This window comes from Equus asinus, chromosome 5 (assembly GCF_041296235.1).
Source record: "Equus asinus isolate D_3611 breed Donkey chromosome 5, EquAss-T2T_v2, whole genome shotgun sequence".
Lineage (NCBI taxonomy): Eukaryota > Metazoa > Chordata > Mammalia > Perissodactyla > Equidae > Equus > Equus asinus.
The window spans coordinates 83,732,741-83,751,966 of NC_091794.1; the positions used below are offsets into that span (position 1 = coordinate 83,732,741).

A 19,226-nucleotide genomic window follows, 5' to 3' on the forward strand; every position below is an offset into this window, starting at 1 on the left:
TAGTTTGACAGAGACCATATGGCTCACAAACCTAAAATATTTACTAAATATCCCTTTACAGAAAAAGTTTGCCAACTCCTGATGTAGTCATACATTAATAAGTCAGTGAGCTTAGAGGTTTGTGTTGAAATATAAGGATCATCAATTCCCTGAAATGTCAGTTTTGGGTAGTTCCAAGAGATCTTTAAACTTTAGGATACAAAAAAAAACCCACTGCCATTCTCAGGAGAAAAAAAGAAAGTAAACTTTTCCCTTACTATTTAAGTGACTACGAGTGTACTAACATAGTCGTGATAAAACCTATGAGATCCCAGTGAACAACGAGCAAGTGACTGTGAACTCAGAATGGATTTTGTTTGAAAGACTTGATTTGCAGCCAGAGATTATCCATAAATCTGACACAGTCTTTGTATCCACTTCCAAGAAGTATGCCAGTCCTTGGTGCACCAGTGCTGACTCCTAAATATCTAGCCTTTGCCAAGATAGCATGCTTATGTCCTCCAGGGCTGACCCTAATCTAAAGATGATGCATAGCCATCCCATTCATATGTTTAAAAGAGAGAAACTCCTTAAGGTGGAAATCCTATTTTAATCCTTCTATGTTCATTTGACAGTTCTAAGTGGGCCAACTAGTCCCTTTACTTTTGCCCATCATAGGAAGGAATTTCACAAAATGAAACGTTATATACCAAATGGGAAAACAGATCAGGTTGAGGGGGAAGACTGCTTTATGGACCCTGCTTTGTTCCCATATCCAACCTCGATTCTGACTTTTATTAAACAAGGGGTCATCACCAAAGCCAAAGCAAACAATGATGTTTATTCACTATATTTTTAAGAACCTGCACTCACCTGTCTTGGCTTGTGAATCAGGTGCTGTGATCTCCATGATGAGATTTTCTAAAGAAGTGCCTTTGCAATTGATTTCTTCTACCAAAGTTCCCTTACTTGCCCAGTCATCTAGGAGACCCTGTTCAAAAAACAAAATAGAAAAAAAAAAAAAAACAATAGCTAAATGTAACATCTGAGGGCTTTCTCCTCATAAGTAGGGACATCTGTTCGTCTATATATACTCCCTAAAGTTTTGATAAGCACTAAGTGACCATCCGCATATATTCAGCCATTTCAAGATCTTGGTTTAGCCAGCCAAGGTGTGGGAGAAGCATATCCTGGAATATTCAGGATCTTCTCATTCATTCATTCATCAAATATTTACTGAGAATTTACTATAGACCAGGCATCATGCCAAACACTGGGGATACAAAATAGGAGTATGATACAGTTCTTAAAACCAAGAGCTCAAATTATCAATTGCATTATAATGCAATAAATGCTATTATAGAAATATGGACAGTCAGTAAACTGAGAGCACAAGAGGAGACACATCTAACTCTGCTCAGAGGGAAGAAAGCTTTGAGTTAAGACAAGAGTTTACCAGGTGGACAAAGGGAACAGCATGTGTATAAAGAATATAAAGGAAATGATAATCAGAGAGTAAAATGAGGGGCTAGATATTGAGATGTTGAGAAATACATAGAATCAGAGGCTATACTTTGCATTCTCAAGGGAACTTTATATTGAGTTTGAAGTCAGAGCTCTACCTACCACAGAAAGCCATTAGGAAACAATGGCTTCTGCTCTAAGACAAAAGTACCAGGTCATGTTGTCTCTAAGATGTGGATTGCCTGCCACAGCAGGAGGATTTTACTCCTTTCAAAACAGGGACACTATCCTAGCCTGCAATCCCTTCCTCCACACTGAATTTCCCTGAGAATCTACTTAGTTTGCTCTCGACTTTAAGTTGCAGAGTAGCAGCAGAGAAAGATACAAAGCCATTAACATCTAGCAAGCTCATGCTGCCTAACTTCAAACAGGACCTTGTTGATTCACAGCTTGTCAATTTTTTTATTAATCACTTTGATTCCAAAGAGACATAGTCTCCAAAATATGTATGCATTGACTCATAGGATATTTTAAATTTTTGAGGGAAATACAGTGACATCTGTTGGACACCAGGTGAACAACTACTGTTAAGTTGTTTGAACCTGACTACTTAGCAAGTGAGGTGTTTTTTGTACTTTGGTTTTTTTGGCCTTGAGGTGCCATGAAAAATTTCCTAAAACTCTAAGGGTGCTGTGAAGCAAGAAACTGGGGAACCTCTGCCCTAGGGAATTCCCCACAGCAAATGCTCCTGGCACTCTCTCTGTGAAAGCAATCAATCTCTTTCATCTGTTCAAGATAAATTCTGTTTTATGAATAAAATAAGGACAAATGCATAAGAGTTAGTTGAAGGCAGATTTAGCTGATTTCAACAACAAAAAAGAACTGTTAGAGGTGCAAGCAGAGGCTGAATGAATATGAATCCAAGATGGGACAGAAGGCACTCTGCAGGGGATGGGGGAAAGGTTGGTCCTACCCTTGAAGTACCTTTCACCCATCTGATTCTATTTTTTCCTTTATTAGCTGTAGCACTCGTTCTTCTCTCTTCCATTTCCTCATTGTATATCTGTCCCTTGCTTACCTATACAGTCACGTGTCACTTAATGACAGGGATACATTCTGAGAAATGCGTCATTAGGTGATTTCATCACTGTGCAAACATCATAGAGTGCACTTACACAAAGCTAGATGGTATAGCCTACTGCACACCTAGGCTGTATGGTACTAATCTTATAGGACCACTGTTGTACACGCGGCGCATCAATGACTGAAACGTTGTTATGAGGCGTATCTCAAACATACAATGAGGTGTAAGCTTCTCAAGGACTGGCCATTGACAACTGTCAGATGATCCACCATAGCATGAGAGGTATCCAAGAAACAGCTGAAACTTTGTAGATATTAGCCCCAGATTTTTTTGGTTTTGGTTTTTAAATATGAGACACATTTTGGTGCCCAGTGCTTGGGTAAGGGTAGGTGGGAATCACATGAAGAGAATGGAGGAATTTCTATTTTGATGCAGATGGTTAACCTGAATTTCTCACACCACTTCCCTACCACAGTTGGAGATCAGTCCATACAAACTTACACACTGATCTCTAGCCTGATTCCTGGAGATCCTTTTATTCACCTACCTTCAGGTGTTCAATCTGCTTTTCCAGCTCTTTAGTACTCATGAAAGTCTCTGTAGGTGGAATAGTCCCTTCAGTTTCCTTCAGCCATTTCTGGAAGGTCCTAACCAGCTTCCGGAACTCATCTAATTGTTCCTGGCAAGATGATGCATCTTCCCCTCTGTCAACAAAGACATTTTGTTACTTGCCAGGCTAAGCTTTGTAAAGAAGCAAACTTGAACTAGAACTAGGTTCATTCTGGGACTCAGGCATCAGCTTCCTAACAGGGCCTTTCCTTCCCATAATCTTCTCCACAGCAGCTTTGGCTAAACAACCACATGTGATGTAGGGGAGCATCAAACTAAGGAATCTGTTGCCCTTGTTTGGACATTTCTGGGGAAAGGAGTCTTCAGTCTTACTCTAGGCTAAAGTGAAAGTGAGAAAAACGAAAGAGAGCCTGCTATTTAGGTACTATGATACAATGGAAAGAATGCAGGCTTTGGATCTCAAGTCCAGCTTGGCTACTTTTTGGGTGCTTGACTCTTTCAAGGTCTAATGCGAATAATTCTTTTAGCAAGGAACATGCCGAAATTGAGGCTCAGAAAAGTTAGGTTAAGCACACCAATGAATAAATAAATCAAGAAGAATGGAGAATTCAATTTTGAAATTATGTTTTGGAAATGGCCACATCTATCAGACTTCAAGCCAGAGATAGCGGTTCTTCACACAGCTAAATGCCCTCAGCATAGAAGAAAAACAAAGCCTTCTTGGCCTTTGTCTCCCTCCCCTTCACTAAATGACCTGCTGCTTACAGTGTTGATTTGAGCAACTGTTTTCCTCTAGTCATGAGGCAATCATCTGCTAAATCAGGATTATTTGTTGCTATAGTGCCATCAAGTTGATTCTGACTCCTAGTGACCCTGTGTACAGCAGAGTGGAACCCTGCCTGGTCTTTTGCGCCAGCCTTGCATCTTTTGGCACTATATCAGACAATACTCTGCTGCTAATCATAGGGTTTTCACGGCCAGTTATTTTGGAAGTGGGTGGCCGGGTCCTTTATCCTAGTCTGTCTAGTCTGGAAGCTCCATTGAAACCTGTCCACCACGGGTGACCGTGCTGGTATTTGAAATAACAGTGGCATAGCTTTCAGCATCACAGTAACATGCAGCAACCACAGCACAACAAGCGACAGACGGGTGGTATGGTTCCCTTACCAGGGAACAAATCTGGGCCACGGTGGTGAGAGCATCGAATCTTAACCACTAGACCACCAAAATCAAGATTATAGTTATAGCTAAATCAAGGGAAAAAGTCTTATCAAGCTCTTAAACCCATGTGAGGCTTCCTAATGAGGGAATCACGGCTTTTCAACAGTGAACTGATAACCTGAAATCGGCTACCTTTGTCACATATTCCCATGTTTGCCTTAAAAGAAGAATCTAGCCACTCCTCCAAAACAGTAACTTAAATATGGTCAAAACAAGCAGGATGAGTACCAATATAACCCTTAACTATGCCTGGGAAGTCGCCTCCAATTTTTCTCTTTACTTCAAATCCTGCCACAATCCTACTTGCTGCCCCAAATTTGTTGTTTGGTCCAGGTGACCTGAGCTTTTGATTGTACTGAGAGAGAACTGAGCCCCATTACTGAGAAGGAATTAGTTATTATGTAACAATAGAAAAGTCACCAAGCATCAAGTAGATTGAGTAGCTTTGCCTGATAGAGGCACTTTCCAATCTCTGACAACTCAGTAGCAGAGTTCTTGATGCTATCTTTTTTGGTAAAGGAGGAAGGTAGAGAAAATCATTTCACTAATAGCAAGAAAAATTAGCTCTGACACTGACCAACACATATAGAAAACTCACCTTTCTTTAACTGTCTTCTGTAGCTCTGTGAAGTCCCTTTTGAGGTTGTGCACCCTGTCCTGGTGCTGGGATAGGTCCAGTGCAAAGCCACAGGAGCTCAGGTCAGTGACCAGGTGCTCAAGAGTATCTAGGTTCTCCCGTTGGTCTTCCATTTCCAAATTGAGCTCCTATCAAGCAAACAAGGAAATGTATTAAATCCTCTGATCCTTACAAATAGATATACTCTAAAAAATGAAAGGTATCTAGATTAAATCTGGGGCAAGTTCTCCCTAAACTGTAGAAAAAGAGGGAACAAGAAAAGAGGCATGCTTGCTTGGTCAACTGTTAGATCAAAACAATAAATACATAGAATTTCTTCAATCCACATGAGAGTGACTAGGAATTGCAGTCTCATCTCCTTTAAACAAATGTTCAAAGATTTGGGAGGCAGCATGACAAAATGAAAAGAATGGAGGTTTTTGGAGTCAAAAAGACCTGAAATTCAATCATGGCTTTGCCACTTACTAGTTTGTGACCTTAAGCTATTAAACTTCTCTAAGTTTCCACAGTTTGTCTCCTCTGTAAAATGGGGCAAATACACTCTCTTTGCTATTATTTAACGTCATATTGAAGATATTAGCCAATGCAATTAGGTAAGAGAAAACAATTTGTGGCATAAGAATTGGAAAAGAAGAGGTAAAACTATATTTGCATATCACACCAAAGTATACTTGTAAACCCAAGAGACTCAACAATAAAACTAAATCAAATGAGGAAGTAATCTAATAAGGTAGCATGATACAAAACAAACATAAAAATCAAGAGTGAAAACTTCATTTACACTAGCAACAGAAAAGGTACAATTTTAGGAATCAACTAACAAGAAACATACAAAACCCTTATGAATAAAACTTTAAAACACTTCTGAAAGACACAAAAGTAGACTTGAATAAATGGAAAGACATCCATAAAGATATGTGTGTATATATATGTATGCATGTATATGTGTATACATGCGTGTATAAATAAGTATATTTAATGTGACCCAAATAAAAATACCAATTTTTTTCTCTAGGACTAATAAAGTTGATTCTAAAATTCACATGGAAAAATAAATGTACAATTATAGCTATGAAAAATCCTGAAAGAAAAAAAAAAAGAATGAAGGAGCCTAGCCTACCAGATAGTAAAACATACCATAAAGCCCCTAGAATTAAAAATAGTATGCTATGATTCATGAATAAACAGACCAGCAAAACAGAACAGAAAATCCAGAGACAGACTTGAGTACATAGGGGCATTCTGTAGATGATAAAGATGGCTTCTCAAATCACTGGAGAAAAGATGGACTTTTCAAATGATATTGGGAACAACTAGACAGACCTTTGGAAAAAGACGAACTTGGATTCATACCTCACACCATACTTCAGAATAAACAAATTGTTAAAAGATTCAAATGTAAAAAAAAATGAAACCATATAAGTCCTAGAACAAAGTGTGAGTGAATTCCTTCATAACCTGGGTGTGGCAAAAGGCTTTCAAGCTATGACTAAAAATACATGTTCAATAAAAGAGTGAAAAAATCTACTGTGTAAAAATTTTTTTAAAAAAACTTTCACCTGGTCAAAATACCATAAACAAAGACAAAGGACAAACTGAGAAAATATTTCCAACATATCACACGTAAAGAACTAATCTCCTAACACAGAAGAAGTCTTATAAGTTGAAAGGAAAAAAAGACCCAACTCTTGACAGAAAATGGCAAAAGATATGAATCAATAGTTTACAAATAAATGTCTCTTAAATGTATAAAAATATACTCATTTTCTCAGAGAGGAAATAAAAATTAAAACCGCATCAAGATACCATGTTTTATCAATCAGATTAGCAAAAACTCAAACACTTGACAATACATTCTGTGAGTGAGGCTTTGGGGAAACAGGTACGCGCTCACACGGCTGGAGGGAATGCAAAATGGTGAAATCCTGATAGAGGGGAATTTGGTATCTAACAAAACCACACACTTATTTACCCTTTGGTGCAACAATTCCATTCTAGGAACTTATTCTGAAGATATACTTTCAATAATATGGGGGAAATACACAAGGTTATTCACTGTGGTGTTATCTGTAATAGCACAAATTTGGAAACAACTAGAATGAGAGTCTTGAATAAACTATGGTTCATCCTCTCAATAAATGTATGGTAAAAAAAAAAAAAAGGAAGACCTCTATGAATTGATATTAAGTGATTTCTAGCACATGTTAAGGGAAAAAGGAAAGTGCAAAAGATTATAGAATGTACTCCCTTTTTGTATAAGGAAGAATGGAAATAAAAATGTGTGTTCTTATTTTGGAAAAACGAAATAGAATTAATAAATCTGAAATCCACTGCCTGTGGGGGTGGTGGGAATGGGATGGAAGAGAAAGGGAAGAGGGTGAGAGTATATCCTTATTCACTTTCCTATACCCTGACCGTAACTTTTTGAATAGTTTTGACTTTTGAGCTATGTTAATATTTTACATATTTAAAAATAAAACTTAATCAACAAAGACAGAAAAATAAAATCTTGAAGTTAAATACAAAGAGAAACAAATGAATATATGAAATTACAGGAAAAAAATTTAATTCAGGTAACTTTGAGAATTGCACACAGCAGGTTATAGTCTTAGGAAAGATATCTTGAATTTTATTTAGTAGGTTTGTTATTAGTAGGAACTAGTGTAATTCCAAAGTGATCTTATTTTACTGTAGGATAAAGTAAATAAGTAAATATATTAAGGTTGTTAGAAACGAGGGTTGTCCCTGTAGGAAAAGGAAGATACAAACAGGGAACAGAGCAAGAATCTTATGGTACTGAGTTGGAACTGGATTATCAGTATGAACATATGATATAAAAAACATATATACATTTCCTAACCCTATCCACTGAAAGTACCTAGAAGCAATGATACCACAGTAGCTCATCGAGTATCCGGATTTTGGTTTCTAAGTACCATTCCCTAGTAAAAATGGGGCTCTTTGGAGAAATAGCTGATTTTAGGTTGGGGACAGGTTAATTACAAGGTGAGCCTGAAATATCTTATTGTGCCAAGAAACAAGAGAGTACTCATATGCTGACAGGGACATGTCAAAAAGACACCAAGAGACAGTGTAAAGGGGCTCCCACTGACCAAACTGGGGAAAACTTTTGAATATCAAAAACAACAATGATGATAATGAATATGGGAGCCCATAATTACACTATCTCTCTTTTATATTTTTATAAAGAGAGAAAGAGAAAACAGTTAGCAATTGGTGAATCTATGCTGTGAAAACTATGCTGGTGTTTACTGTGCCATTCCTTCAACTTTCCTGTAAGTTAGAAATTATTCAAAACAAAAAGCAAAAAGTTAGGAGAGCAAAGCAAACAAAATAATGAGATCCCACTTTAAAATGGAAAAACTGAGATAGATGGATAAACCCAAGGCAGCGATGTGGGGACACAGGAAGGTGAGGAGCCACAGTGGGAATGTGGGCAGGTGCAGCCACTGCAGAGCTCAAGGTGGCCAGTACTTGGTCGAATTCAGTACACGCATATACCATGACCCAGCAATTCCACTCCTGGATATATCTATTATCTGTAGTAGGTAATACTCTTCACCAAATATTTCTAGCTCTGCACATATAAGATATATGATAGGATTCCATTTCTCCACCCCTTGACAGTCAGGTGTGGTCATGTGGAATTTGTTTTGACTAATGAAATGTAAACGGACTGTCCTCTTCCCATTGCAGCACTAATCACAAAAGCATATGTGAGGATGAAGTTTCCATCAACCTGAATCCCTGAGTGACCAGGATGAGCTGAGTACCCCTGCTGATGTTGGTTGAACATGTATATGAGTAAAAAATAAATCTAGGCTGTAGTTTTTAAAATATGGACACACAGTGTCCAGCAACAGATGAATGGATAAACAAGATGTGGTACATATATACAATGGAATACTACTCAGCTGCAAAACAGAACAAAATCATTCCATTTGCAATAACATGGATGGACCTTGAGAGAATTATGTTAAGTGAAATAAGACAGTGAGAGAAGGACAATCTGTGTATGACTCCACTCATATGAGGAATTTAAAACTATGTACCAAGAACAGTTTAGTGGATACCAGGGGAAAGGTGGGGTGGGGGGTGGGCACAAAGGGTGAAGTGGTGCACCTACAACACGACTGACAGACAATAATGTACAACTGAAATTTCACAAGATTGTAACCTATCAATAACTCAATAAAAAAAAAAAGTAAAAAAAAAAAAAAAAAAGGACACACAGTATCTACTTTATAGGATGGCTGTGATAATTCTTTAAGATAATGCAGGTAAAGTTTCCAGTACACTGACTGACATATTATGTGCCCAGTAAATGTTGGTCCCCTCCTTGCCCTTCTTTTTGCTTTATTCTGCCAACTTGGCAGATAGATCCTCACCTGGATCTGCTGGAAGAAATGTGCAATATCCTGATCTGGCTGATTTCCAGAGGCCAGCATCCGACTTTTGTTTTCCATGAATTGCTGCAGCTTATCAGAGAGATGTTCAAACATCTCTGCCTGGGGCAGAAGCTTCTTTAGGGAGCTCTCCTTTTCTTGCTGCTGTAGACAGAGCTGTTCGAAGCGCTGGCTCACCTCCGCCAGTTTGCTCTGCAGCACTGCAGCTGTGGTGCTGTCTGCTGTCTCCATGAATCGGGTCACCATCTCCCGGGTGGCCTCCAAGCTGCTCTTTTGCCAAGCAATGTCCTGCTTCAATTTCTGTCATCAAGAACATGTCTGTCAGCTCCTGGCTCACTTATTTCAGGATATCTGAGCCACAAATGAATAAACTTCTAATAACTACGTGCTCACCTCCTCAAAGAGGGTTGGAGGATTGCAACTGAGCCTTCAGAATACCATATAAGTCATCCCCTAGTTCTCCACCCCATTCCACCAATGATTTTGCTATAACCACTATTCCTCAAGCTTAACAGTGGTTTGGAACTTGGGTAGAAATATCTTTACATGCATCTCTAAGTCTTATTAGAAGATTCATGGAAATGAATTCTTCTCCTGATACTTTTTCAAAATGATATAATTATGGAACATGGCAAATACACCCTCTATGCTAACTCTTGGGGCATAGGTCTCACCATGCTAGTCGTCAGGGCTTCTTGGATGACTCCTGAAGACAGTGACGGCACCTGCTCCTCTTCCAGGTTTCTTTCAACTTCCCTGATGGACTGCAACAAGTTATCCAGGCTTTCCTGGACACTCTGAGATTGGGCAATTGCCTTCTGCAGCAGAGCTGAGCGCTCAGCCAGGCTACCAGAGAGGCTTTGGAAATGGCTCAGTATGGAATCTGGAAAATCGAGGCCATGAGAAGAGAGTGGAAACAATTTTTATGCTGTGCTTTTAAAAAGAATGCATTTAAGTTGCACATGTTAATTATAATAATAACAGGCATCAAGACAAACAGAAGGAATAAGCTTAAAGTATATTAGTATTTGAGGCAAATTCAATAAGCATTATTTATTTAGCACCTTTAAGTGCCAGAAATTGTGCTCAATGCTCAGGTCTAAAGATAATTAAAGTCTCTGCCTTCTACAAACTTAAGACTCTAAGGCACATAACTAACCATAAAAATAAAATCTCAGTGCTATATTGGTACTAGGAGTACTGTACTAGAGAAGCCTGAAGGAAGAATGATTATTTCTGATCTTTCATTGCTTTTGTGGGGTGGGGGTGGTGGTTTTGACTTTACAAAGGAAGTAACTTCTCAGCTACACCTTAAAGTACGAGCAAGATTTCATCATGGATGGTAAGCACTCAATACACGTTAGCAGCTAAGCAATAGGAAAAACTTTAGGGGTAAAGAAACATTGAGTTTACTTGAGAAAGGAAAGAAGTAGGGTGTGGCTAAAAGGCAGAGTGCCTGGGGAAAAGGGAACGCAGGCAGATTGTGAAAGCCTTCAATGGTGCAAGAATAAGTTCATTGGGGGTGAGCTATTCATGTTTATATCCTCAGTCCCCAGCTAGTGCTACAGATAGTTATACACACAATGTGATGTATTACAGAAGGAGGCACACGCTAGGAACTAAGGGAGCACTCTTGGTATATTGCTGTTTCATACCTATAGTTTCTTGAACATGCTTGTGGTCTGGGGCTGGCTCCCCTTCAATTTCCATGAGGTCACGAGCTACTTTTTGGAGCTTTTCTATAGGTACTTGGTGCTCAGCCAATTCCTCCTGCAACTGCTGCTTGTCCATGAAAAAGGACACAAGAAAAACATCTGAGTAAGTAATCAAAGCTGGTTCTAGGAATCTAGAACTACTACGCAGCTTTATAGAATAAATCTGTTTATCCATAGCTATAGATATTAGAATAAAGTGTTTAGGAATCGGATCTTGTCCAAGGCATCCCAACCACTTGCCTTTAACCTACGTGAGTATTTACTTTGCTTTAGGGTACTCTAAGCCATGCGTTACAACAATAGGCTGTGTCCTGGCTTACCTTTGTCGTTGCAAGCTGCTGTTGCAGGACCCCAGGGTCAGAGGCAACAGTATCTGAGAGGAGCTTCTCCACACTGGCCTCACAAGCCTGCATCCAAGTCTGCAAGCTGTTGGCACCACTCTGGAACTGCTGATACTGGCCTAGTAACACGTTCAGGTGAGAGCCCAATCGTGTACACTGTGCCAGAGAAAGAAGAAAGCAGGCTTAAGCAAGCTCAGGCCAAAGGCAGCAGCTTCCTAGGCATAGCCCAAAGAAAGGTCTGGCTTTGTTACAGGGAACTCACTGTAACTACAGGTAAGGGTGGTGCTGGGCCTCCATGGATAGATGGGTAGCAACCATCTTCTACAAGCAGGGTTCTCATTGTGTGATACATACTATCCATCCCAACTTTCATTACATACCCAGGAAGATTCAGTGAGTTGTATGACAACCCATCAAAGAAATATATGTCAGGTTGTAGGCAAAGGTAGGGATTGAGAGGTACAAAAATTCCTTTTGGGCGGTTACGGATGTTGGCAAAAAGCGCAAGACAGGTAAGAAGAACTGAGTGGATTTTACACCTTGGGAGCTAAAAGGGACTCTTTGATAGGGAGCAAGCTAAGGATTTACCCTAGATGCTCTGTCCAGGAATCAAGTCTGGGTACTTGGTTTCCCCCGTGCTATGTCTCTTGGGAGCCCACGTCTGCTGGTCAGGATACAGGGAGGCGAGCACCTCCACTCCTTCACCACAGGAGTGAGACATACTCTTGATATTGCTCAGATCAAGCATTAGCCACCGGCCTACACATTTTGCATTTCTGAGGAGATCATAAAGACATTCTGTCTGTGGTCAATATACAAATCAGCTTGCTCACTGTGTCCTGAGGTTCTTATTCTAAGCCCCAGAAACCACCCACAGACGTGCAAGGGCTGCCAGGAAGCTCTCCCGCACCTTTGAATGGAGAGCAGTATATCTTTCTGTTGCATCCTTCAGCTTGTCCTTCACTAAGGTACCAGTTGCTGATAGTTCTCTGCCTTCCTCAAAGCTGTTTTCTGTGTCCAAGACTTTCTGTCCTGAGATAGTCACAAATCTCAAGTCTCCTTTGTGGGAAATTACATCCTCTGAAAAGCTCCCCTGGCGCTTTAGCAGGGAAGGAAGGGCTTCGGGGCTGCTGACTCCCTTGTGCATGTTCTCCAGCTCTTTTTCAGACCGTTCCAGCCAGTTTTCAAACTCTCCATGATCCTGCAGGAACTTCTGCAGCTCATCCCGTAGTGTCTGCACCCGCTTCAGCTTTGCCTCTGCCTGGGCCAGGGAAGCTGCATACTGTTCTCTTAGCTCTCCTAGCTTCTCTTGCAGCACCTGCTGATCCTCAGGTTTGAGATTGTGGCCTTGCTGGTCCAGAAAGGCCTGAGCTGACTGAGTGGCCAGGATGAAATTCTGCTGCTGAGACAGCAATTCTTGGTGACGTGCCTGGCAAAGAAATCCCCCCAAACAAAGGATAATCAGTAGGGACACCAGAGTAATTTAGTTATGTCTACACAGAGAGAGATCTCAAGAGGCTACTTTTCCAGCTGCTCAGAAATCACCAATCTCTCTCTCTAAGCATTATACCATATGCCAATCCCAGCTGCACTGACACATATAGAATCTTACAGTTTTCAAAGAGATTTTATACGTATTATCTCATCTGATTTGTGGCACAATCTGCACTGTAGGCAGACAATAACATCCATACTAAAGATGGGACAAATGAATACCAAAGAGAAGTTATATGTCTTGACTAAGGTCATGCAGACAGTTAAGGAATGAACTGTACCTAGAACCTGACTCTCTTCACTAAACCACCCTAAGCCTAAGAGAAGGTAAAAATGGCCAACTAATAACTACGCACATTAATGGAAGGGGAGAGTAAGCTGGCTAAGCCATACATGTGACAATATAAAAATTGCAAATATTTAGCTGTGAAATATGTCATTCACATATCCATGAATACTGTCCCTGCTAGGAAAGATCAAGGAAAATTAATTTGTTAAATAAACAATTTGTATATTAGTGTGAGTAAGCTGTATTTCCAAATAGTATAGGTAATTTTTACTTTTTATTTGTAAGTGCTATGTCTATGTGCTTACATGTGGACCTTTTTTCTATTCCAATGGAATATAAGTTTTTTTAAGGACAGAAGTGGTTGTTTTGTTTTTAAAAATGTTCTTCCTGAGTCTAATAGAAGATAGTGAGAGTTCAGTCAGAGTTCTTGACTATCTATACTGTTTATGCAACTACCTAAAGAAGGACAACAGCCTATTTTTCTCCAGAATATTGTCCAGTTTCAACAGCAACCTGATAGCTTCAGGTGCCAATGGCATCTCAGGAAAGCTGGGGTGACAAACATATCCTGCTCAAATAGATAGTAGGGGGCAGTACTATGGCTTGTCTGTACACCAGCCAAATGTCCCCATTCTTGCCCACCCATGAGGAAGGCAGTTTCCTTCCTAGAATGGAGATGTTCCCTGGTCAGCTGACAGCTACCAGCAAGAAGTATCAGGAAGCTCCCTGTGACAGCAGAACAATCTCTGTTCTCTGCCATGGCTTTGGGGGGATACACCACAATAGCATGCAAGAGGCAGAAATCCTATTAATATAAAATAAGTCAATGGACCACATAGTGCATTCAACAGAAGCATTCCAGCTAGACCAAGTTTTCTTTGCTATAAAGGTATCAATACTAAAATACGTGACCCATGTGTTTTCTAAGTTCCTCAAATATATAATCATCTTTCAAACATGTAATATAATGTGCCTGCACATGCCAGTTAATGTACTAGGACATGGTTTATCTGGTTTGTCTCTAATGTCTGTCATATAGCAGGTGCTCAATATCTGCTGAATGAATGAATAAACGAATAGAGATAAATAGTAAGAAATGGTTTCTTGAGGCAATAAGGAACCATTAAAAGGGCTAAGTAGGGATATAGCATTTTAGAAAAATCACTTAGTAGTGTGGAAAACGGATTGGAGGGTAAAAGCGAAAAGGCAAGGAGACCAGTAAAAGCTATCATAATAACAGAAGTGAAAGCTGATAGTAGTCTAAACTATAATACTATCTCCATGGAGATAAAGAAGTGTGGATGACATTGCAAGACATAAGATGCATGGGGGGGCCGGTTCCGTGGCCGAGTGGTTAAGTTCATGCGCTCCGCTGCGGCGGCCCAGGGTTTGGATCCTGGGCACAGACATGGCACCACTCGTCAGGCCGTGTTGAGACAGAATCCCACATCCCACAACTAGAAGGACCTGCAACTAAGATATACAACTGTGTACAGGGCGGGGTTTGGGGAGATAAAGCAGAAAAAGAAAAAAAAAAAAAGAAAAAGAAGCATGGGATTTAATAATTGATTCTATATGGGAGAGGGAGGGATGGAAAGGAATCTAGGATGGTGTCTAGTTCAGGTAATTAAGTGGGAAGATAGGAAGGAGAATATGTTTGACTGGGAGAGGGTATTATAGGAAATATGAATTCCATTTTTCAGGTTGAGGTGGGCTTATAGTTCCAAGTTGCAAACAGGTAGATGGATTTATATACTGGCTTGAAGCTTAGGATAGGCATTTGGGCTGGAGACAAATATATGCAGGGAATTCACTAATACAAATGATAACTGAAGTGTTGTGAGTAGATTAGATTACCCAAGGAAAGCATGTTCTGAAAGATGAGAAGAGGCCTAGGCTACAACCCGGAAGCACATCAGTATTTCAAAAACTGGCCAGAGGAAAGGAAGCAGGATTATCCAGCAGAGTAGTGCTACGGAAACTAAGGGAGAAAGTACTCCCAGGGGAGTAGCCAACAATGTCAAAGCTGCTGAGATATCAAAGAAGATACGAACTGAGAAGTGCTCACTGCATTTAGGGGAAAGGAGGTTATGGTGACTTGCCCAGGGCAGAAGAGATTCCCCCAGCGGAGTGAGGACAAGCTAACATCCTCACCTTCATCTTCTCACATTGCTTGTCCAGTTTCTCTGGGGCTTGGTTCATTCCTATGTGGCCATCAGTGGTATCCAAGGCTCTTTTCTCCAGGCTAGCTCCTGAGGGCCGCTCCATCTGTCCACCAGATGATCCCACTGAAGTCACCCATTCCAAGAGAGCATCTATCTTACTCCTGTTCTCGGCCAGTTCCTTTGCTGCTTTACTCTGAAACCCACAGAGGGAGTTGAGTGAGAAAGTCTTAGACACTCAGCTCTACAACCACAGGTTAAGTAAAAGCGGGAGATTTTTATGCTAACCAAAGAGAGAAGCTCTAAGATTGAGTATAAACAGTCTTTGCACTCACAAAAAAGAAGCAGCATCTTCTAAATCTGTTGAAAAGTAATTATTTAAAACACTCTAGATTTCGTCTACATCTCACCGCTTTAAAAAAAAAGAATAGGGAGGCAAATCCCAGGATTTAAAAGGGCTTTATTAAGAGATGATTTAATCCTGCCACCCTTGCCAGGCTTCTCAGAATCCTTTCTAGGCGTGCAGAAGTGATGTACTGGCTTGGTAGAGTAAGAGACAGCACAGTCACACTCGATTACCTGGCTGATCTTCCCTAAGGGAAATACAGACTTCGTCCATCTTTTTCTCTGCCAAACAAAACATTGAGTTGCCTCCCAAATTCTATTTTTCTGACTCTTTAAGTATTTAAATTAATGAAACAGATTATGCCAAGTGATACATTCATGTATTTCAGGATTCATGTTCAGGTAACTTTTTCTCTTTTCCACTTTCTCCATCTTCCTCATTCCCATCAGAGTCCATAGCCAGAAAAAGGATTCTAATTCAATATGCCAGTACTGAGTGGGGTGCAGACAACCATTTGAGGCTTTATCTTTTCTGGTTTACCCCAGTGCCAAGATTCCTACTGACATGATAGTGGCAGCTTGGGGATATCTTGTAGCCCACTAAGACTCCCCAGATATTTTCCCCTAATACTCTTGGATCACCAGTCCAGATTCATGTTAGAAATACACCACTTGCTTTTTCCTCCCCGGGGTACTATCTTCCTCACTAAGTTCTTTCTAACGTTTTTCAATTAGTCAGAGTACTGAGTACACATATAGCAAGACTTTTTCTTTTTCTTTTTTTGGTCATATGAACTGCCTACCAAGTATTCCTGACTTAAAGTCTTTCTGGATATTTCTTGCAAAAATAGATATTGACTCACAGACAAGCTCCTGAAGTAGCTCTTTTTCATGATTTTATGCCCTTTGTAAGGAAGTTCCCCCTCATTACCTTTTGTTTGTGTGGGTACCAAAATTTTCGTTTTTGAAATATACCAAGTATCAAAGCACTCTGGTTACCTTCTCAGTCTCCTGCTGTAAGGCTGAGGTCACTACTTCCTCCAGCTCCTTCTGGGCCACCCGCATCTGTTCCTGGAGAGCCTCATATTGCTGCTTGGCCTGATGAAGCTTTTCCCGAAGAGCTGTCAACTCATGGGGGCTTAGCTTGGTCTGGTTCTCTTCCAGGAACCCTTCAACGTCTTTGACAATACTGGCAAATGAGGTGGCATGATTCTGAATGTCGTCCTGTAAATCCTTAACACATGAAAACAGGGATGGCAGAGCCTTCAACTTTAGAACTTCTAAGACCTCTAACAAACAGTAAGAAGATGCAATGGCTAGGATGACACATCTGCAACAGAAGTATGTCCCTCACTATAATTTGCTTAAGGTTTAGGCCCAAATCAATGCAAATAACAAATTTTAAAATATTTTTAATTAAGAAATTTTCTAATATTTAATTTTCTAAACACATATTTAGTGATGACAAAAGAAGAGACTGCCCATAAACATGCTGAACAGCAGAGATTTTTATTTTGCAATGAGTTATCCTCAAAGAGATCATTTTTCTCTAAAGAAGAGTTGATAAGATTCTAGCTGAGCCGAGGCCTGGTTGATCCTTTATGCTCTCTTGGTTATCACTCCTTCTCTTTAATGTAGCCTACAAGGCCCAGCATGAGGTGCGTCCCCTACTCTCGAGCTTCGTCATTCACTAGTCTTCCTTTTGTTCTTTGCAGTCCACCTGAACTAGCTTTGTTTTAGCTCTTGACCATGTTGTGCTCGATCCCATTCCTACCTCAAGATGATGCATAGGCCTCTACCTGGTGTATTCTTTTCCTCCTCCTACCCCTTCATGCATTAACTCCTACCTACCCTTCATTTCTCAATTTAAGTGATACTTCTTCAAGGTAATCTTTTCTAACATCCTAGACTAGATTAGGTCTCTGCTATATGCTCTTATGTAAATTTTCCCTTACAGATATAACATTTAATAATTATATGTTCATTTTTTGATTATTTGTGTAATATCCATCTGTAAGCTTTATGAAAACAGGGATGATGTCTGTTTATCGTTATGTTGCTAGCACTAAGCACTGTGCCTGGCACATAGCCACCCTTTATAAATACTTGTTAAAGGGATAAAAAAAGGGACTGACCTTCAAGTCACTTTGGTTCTTCTGCAAAGCAGAGAGATCCTGCTGGGTGGCTCTACTTTGGTGGCCCACCAATGCTCTTTCTGCCTGTCCTAGCCAGCTGCAAAGATCCTCTAATTTCTGGTGACAGGTATTTTGTTGTTTCTGCAGGGTCTAATTAAAATGAAAAGGGGCCAAGAGACAATAAATAATTCTCATTTTACAAATACAAGATAACTCCCTGAAATGTAAAACAGGAAGATTATATCTCAAGGATGGAAAAGTTGGTGGGAGACTAGAACAGGAAAAAGCACAGAAATCATATTCAGAAAACTCCCCTCATTTGGACAGTCTATTGATCTGCATCTATGGTCTAGATTATAATCAGGGGTAATTTCAGGAAAGAATGCTCCCAGGTTTTGGTTTGGGGGCTCCTTTGCCAGACTGCTATCATTATCCTTCGAAATGGAGAACAGAGAGCCTAGATCCTTGAAATCCATAGATGATAATAAATTAGTAGTTCTGATCAGTTCTTCTACCAGAACCAGGGGAATGCCACATATTAAGTCAAAATATGGAAAATTAGAAAGATTGGACTAAGAGGAAAAATCAAGAAACTGGATAATTCATATGCTAATTGAACTTCTTAATAATTGAAGTGGCTTTATAAATCAAATGTCTCACAAATGCAGACACCCCATTAAATGGAATGATTACATGCCAGGCAGGAGAGGCTTGACTATTTTGAGAAGAAATTGCCAAGAATAGCAACTGGCTCAGTCCTTCAGGTGTCTACTAGGACATCAAAGAGAAACACCAGGCCCAAGGGGAGGGAGGGAATATGCATCTGTGCCTGATCCTTTCTCCAGATCTCATCTCAGTTGCATGACACTGAAGCACCTGATTGAGCAATTGAGCATGATGTGTTCTCCTGACCATCCTTCTAAAACCACTTAAACCAGTTTCTCCCTTCTGATAGCATTTTAGTCACCTGCACTTACAAACAGGTGCCCAAACTGGCCCCCTCTCCCCCTCTTTATGACAAACAGAAGGGCTCTGGAAGAGAACTCCTAAGAGCTCTTCAGCTGTAAAACGGGATCTTCATGGGTTAGGATGGGTGCAGACTGAATCTGAAAAAAGCAAAGCAAACAAGTTAACACACAGACATACACGTGCGTTCAGGGCAAATATAGAGAGAAGCAGAGCATTTCTGACAATAATGAGGTTAATAAACATTGTGGAATTAATTACACGTTCAGAGCGAATGATCACATGCAGTGCTACCACCTGCTGCAGCTCAGGGGCCTACCCTGGATCTGGGCCATGTCATAGGGTGGCTCAGGTCAGCGCTATTTCATTAATTATCTCCAGGTTACACTACACTATA

The 19,226-nt window shown here is 40.2% G+C and overlaps 1 protein-coding gene across 33 annotated transcripts in view; it reads right to left on the bottom strand.

The window, feature by feature from the left end:
* Positions 1–19,226, bottom strand: part of MACF1 (microtubule actin crosslinking factor 1) — a 321,924-nt gene that overhangs the window by 93,460 nt on the left and 209,238 nt on the right. For all 33 annotated transcript variants that reach the window (XM_070510277.1, XM_070510292.1, XM_070510291.1 and 30 more), the window contains 11 exons: positions 17,864–18,013; positions 16,728–16,961; positions 15,376–15,579; positions 12,349–12,867; positions 11,418–11,594; positions 11,038–11,161; positions 10,057–10,265; positions 9,365–9,682; positions 4,917–5,083; positions 3,075–3,231; positions 853–970 (listed from right to left, as the gene is read on the bottom strand). In XM_070510277.1, coding sequence (XP_070366378.1) covers positions 853–970; positions 3,075–3,231; positions 4,917–5,083; positions 9,365–9,682; positions 10,057–10,265; positions 11,038–11,161; positions 11,418–11,594; positions 12,349–12,867; positions 15,376–15,579; positions 16,728–16,961; positions 17,864–18,013 — 2,377 coding nt within the window. The remainder of the gene's footprint in view (positions 1–852; positions 971–3,074; positions 3,232–4,916; positions 5,084–9,364; positions 9,683–10,056; positions 10,266–11,037; positions 11,162–11,417; positions 11,595–12,348; positions 12,868–15,375; positions 15,580–16,727; positions 16,962–17,863; positions 18,014–19,226) is intronic.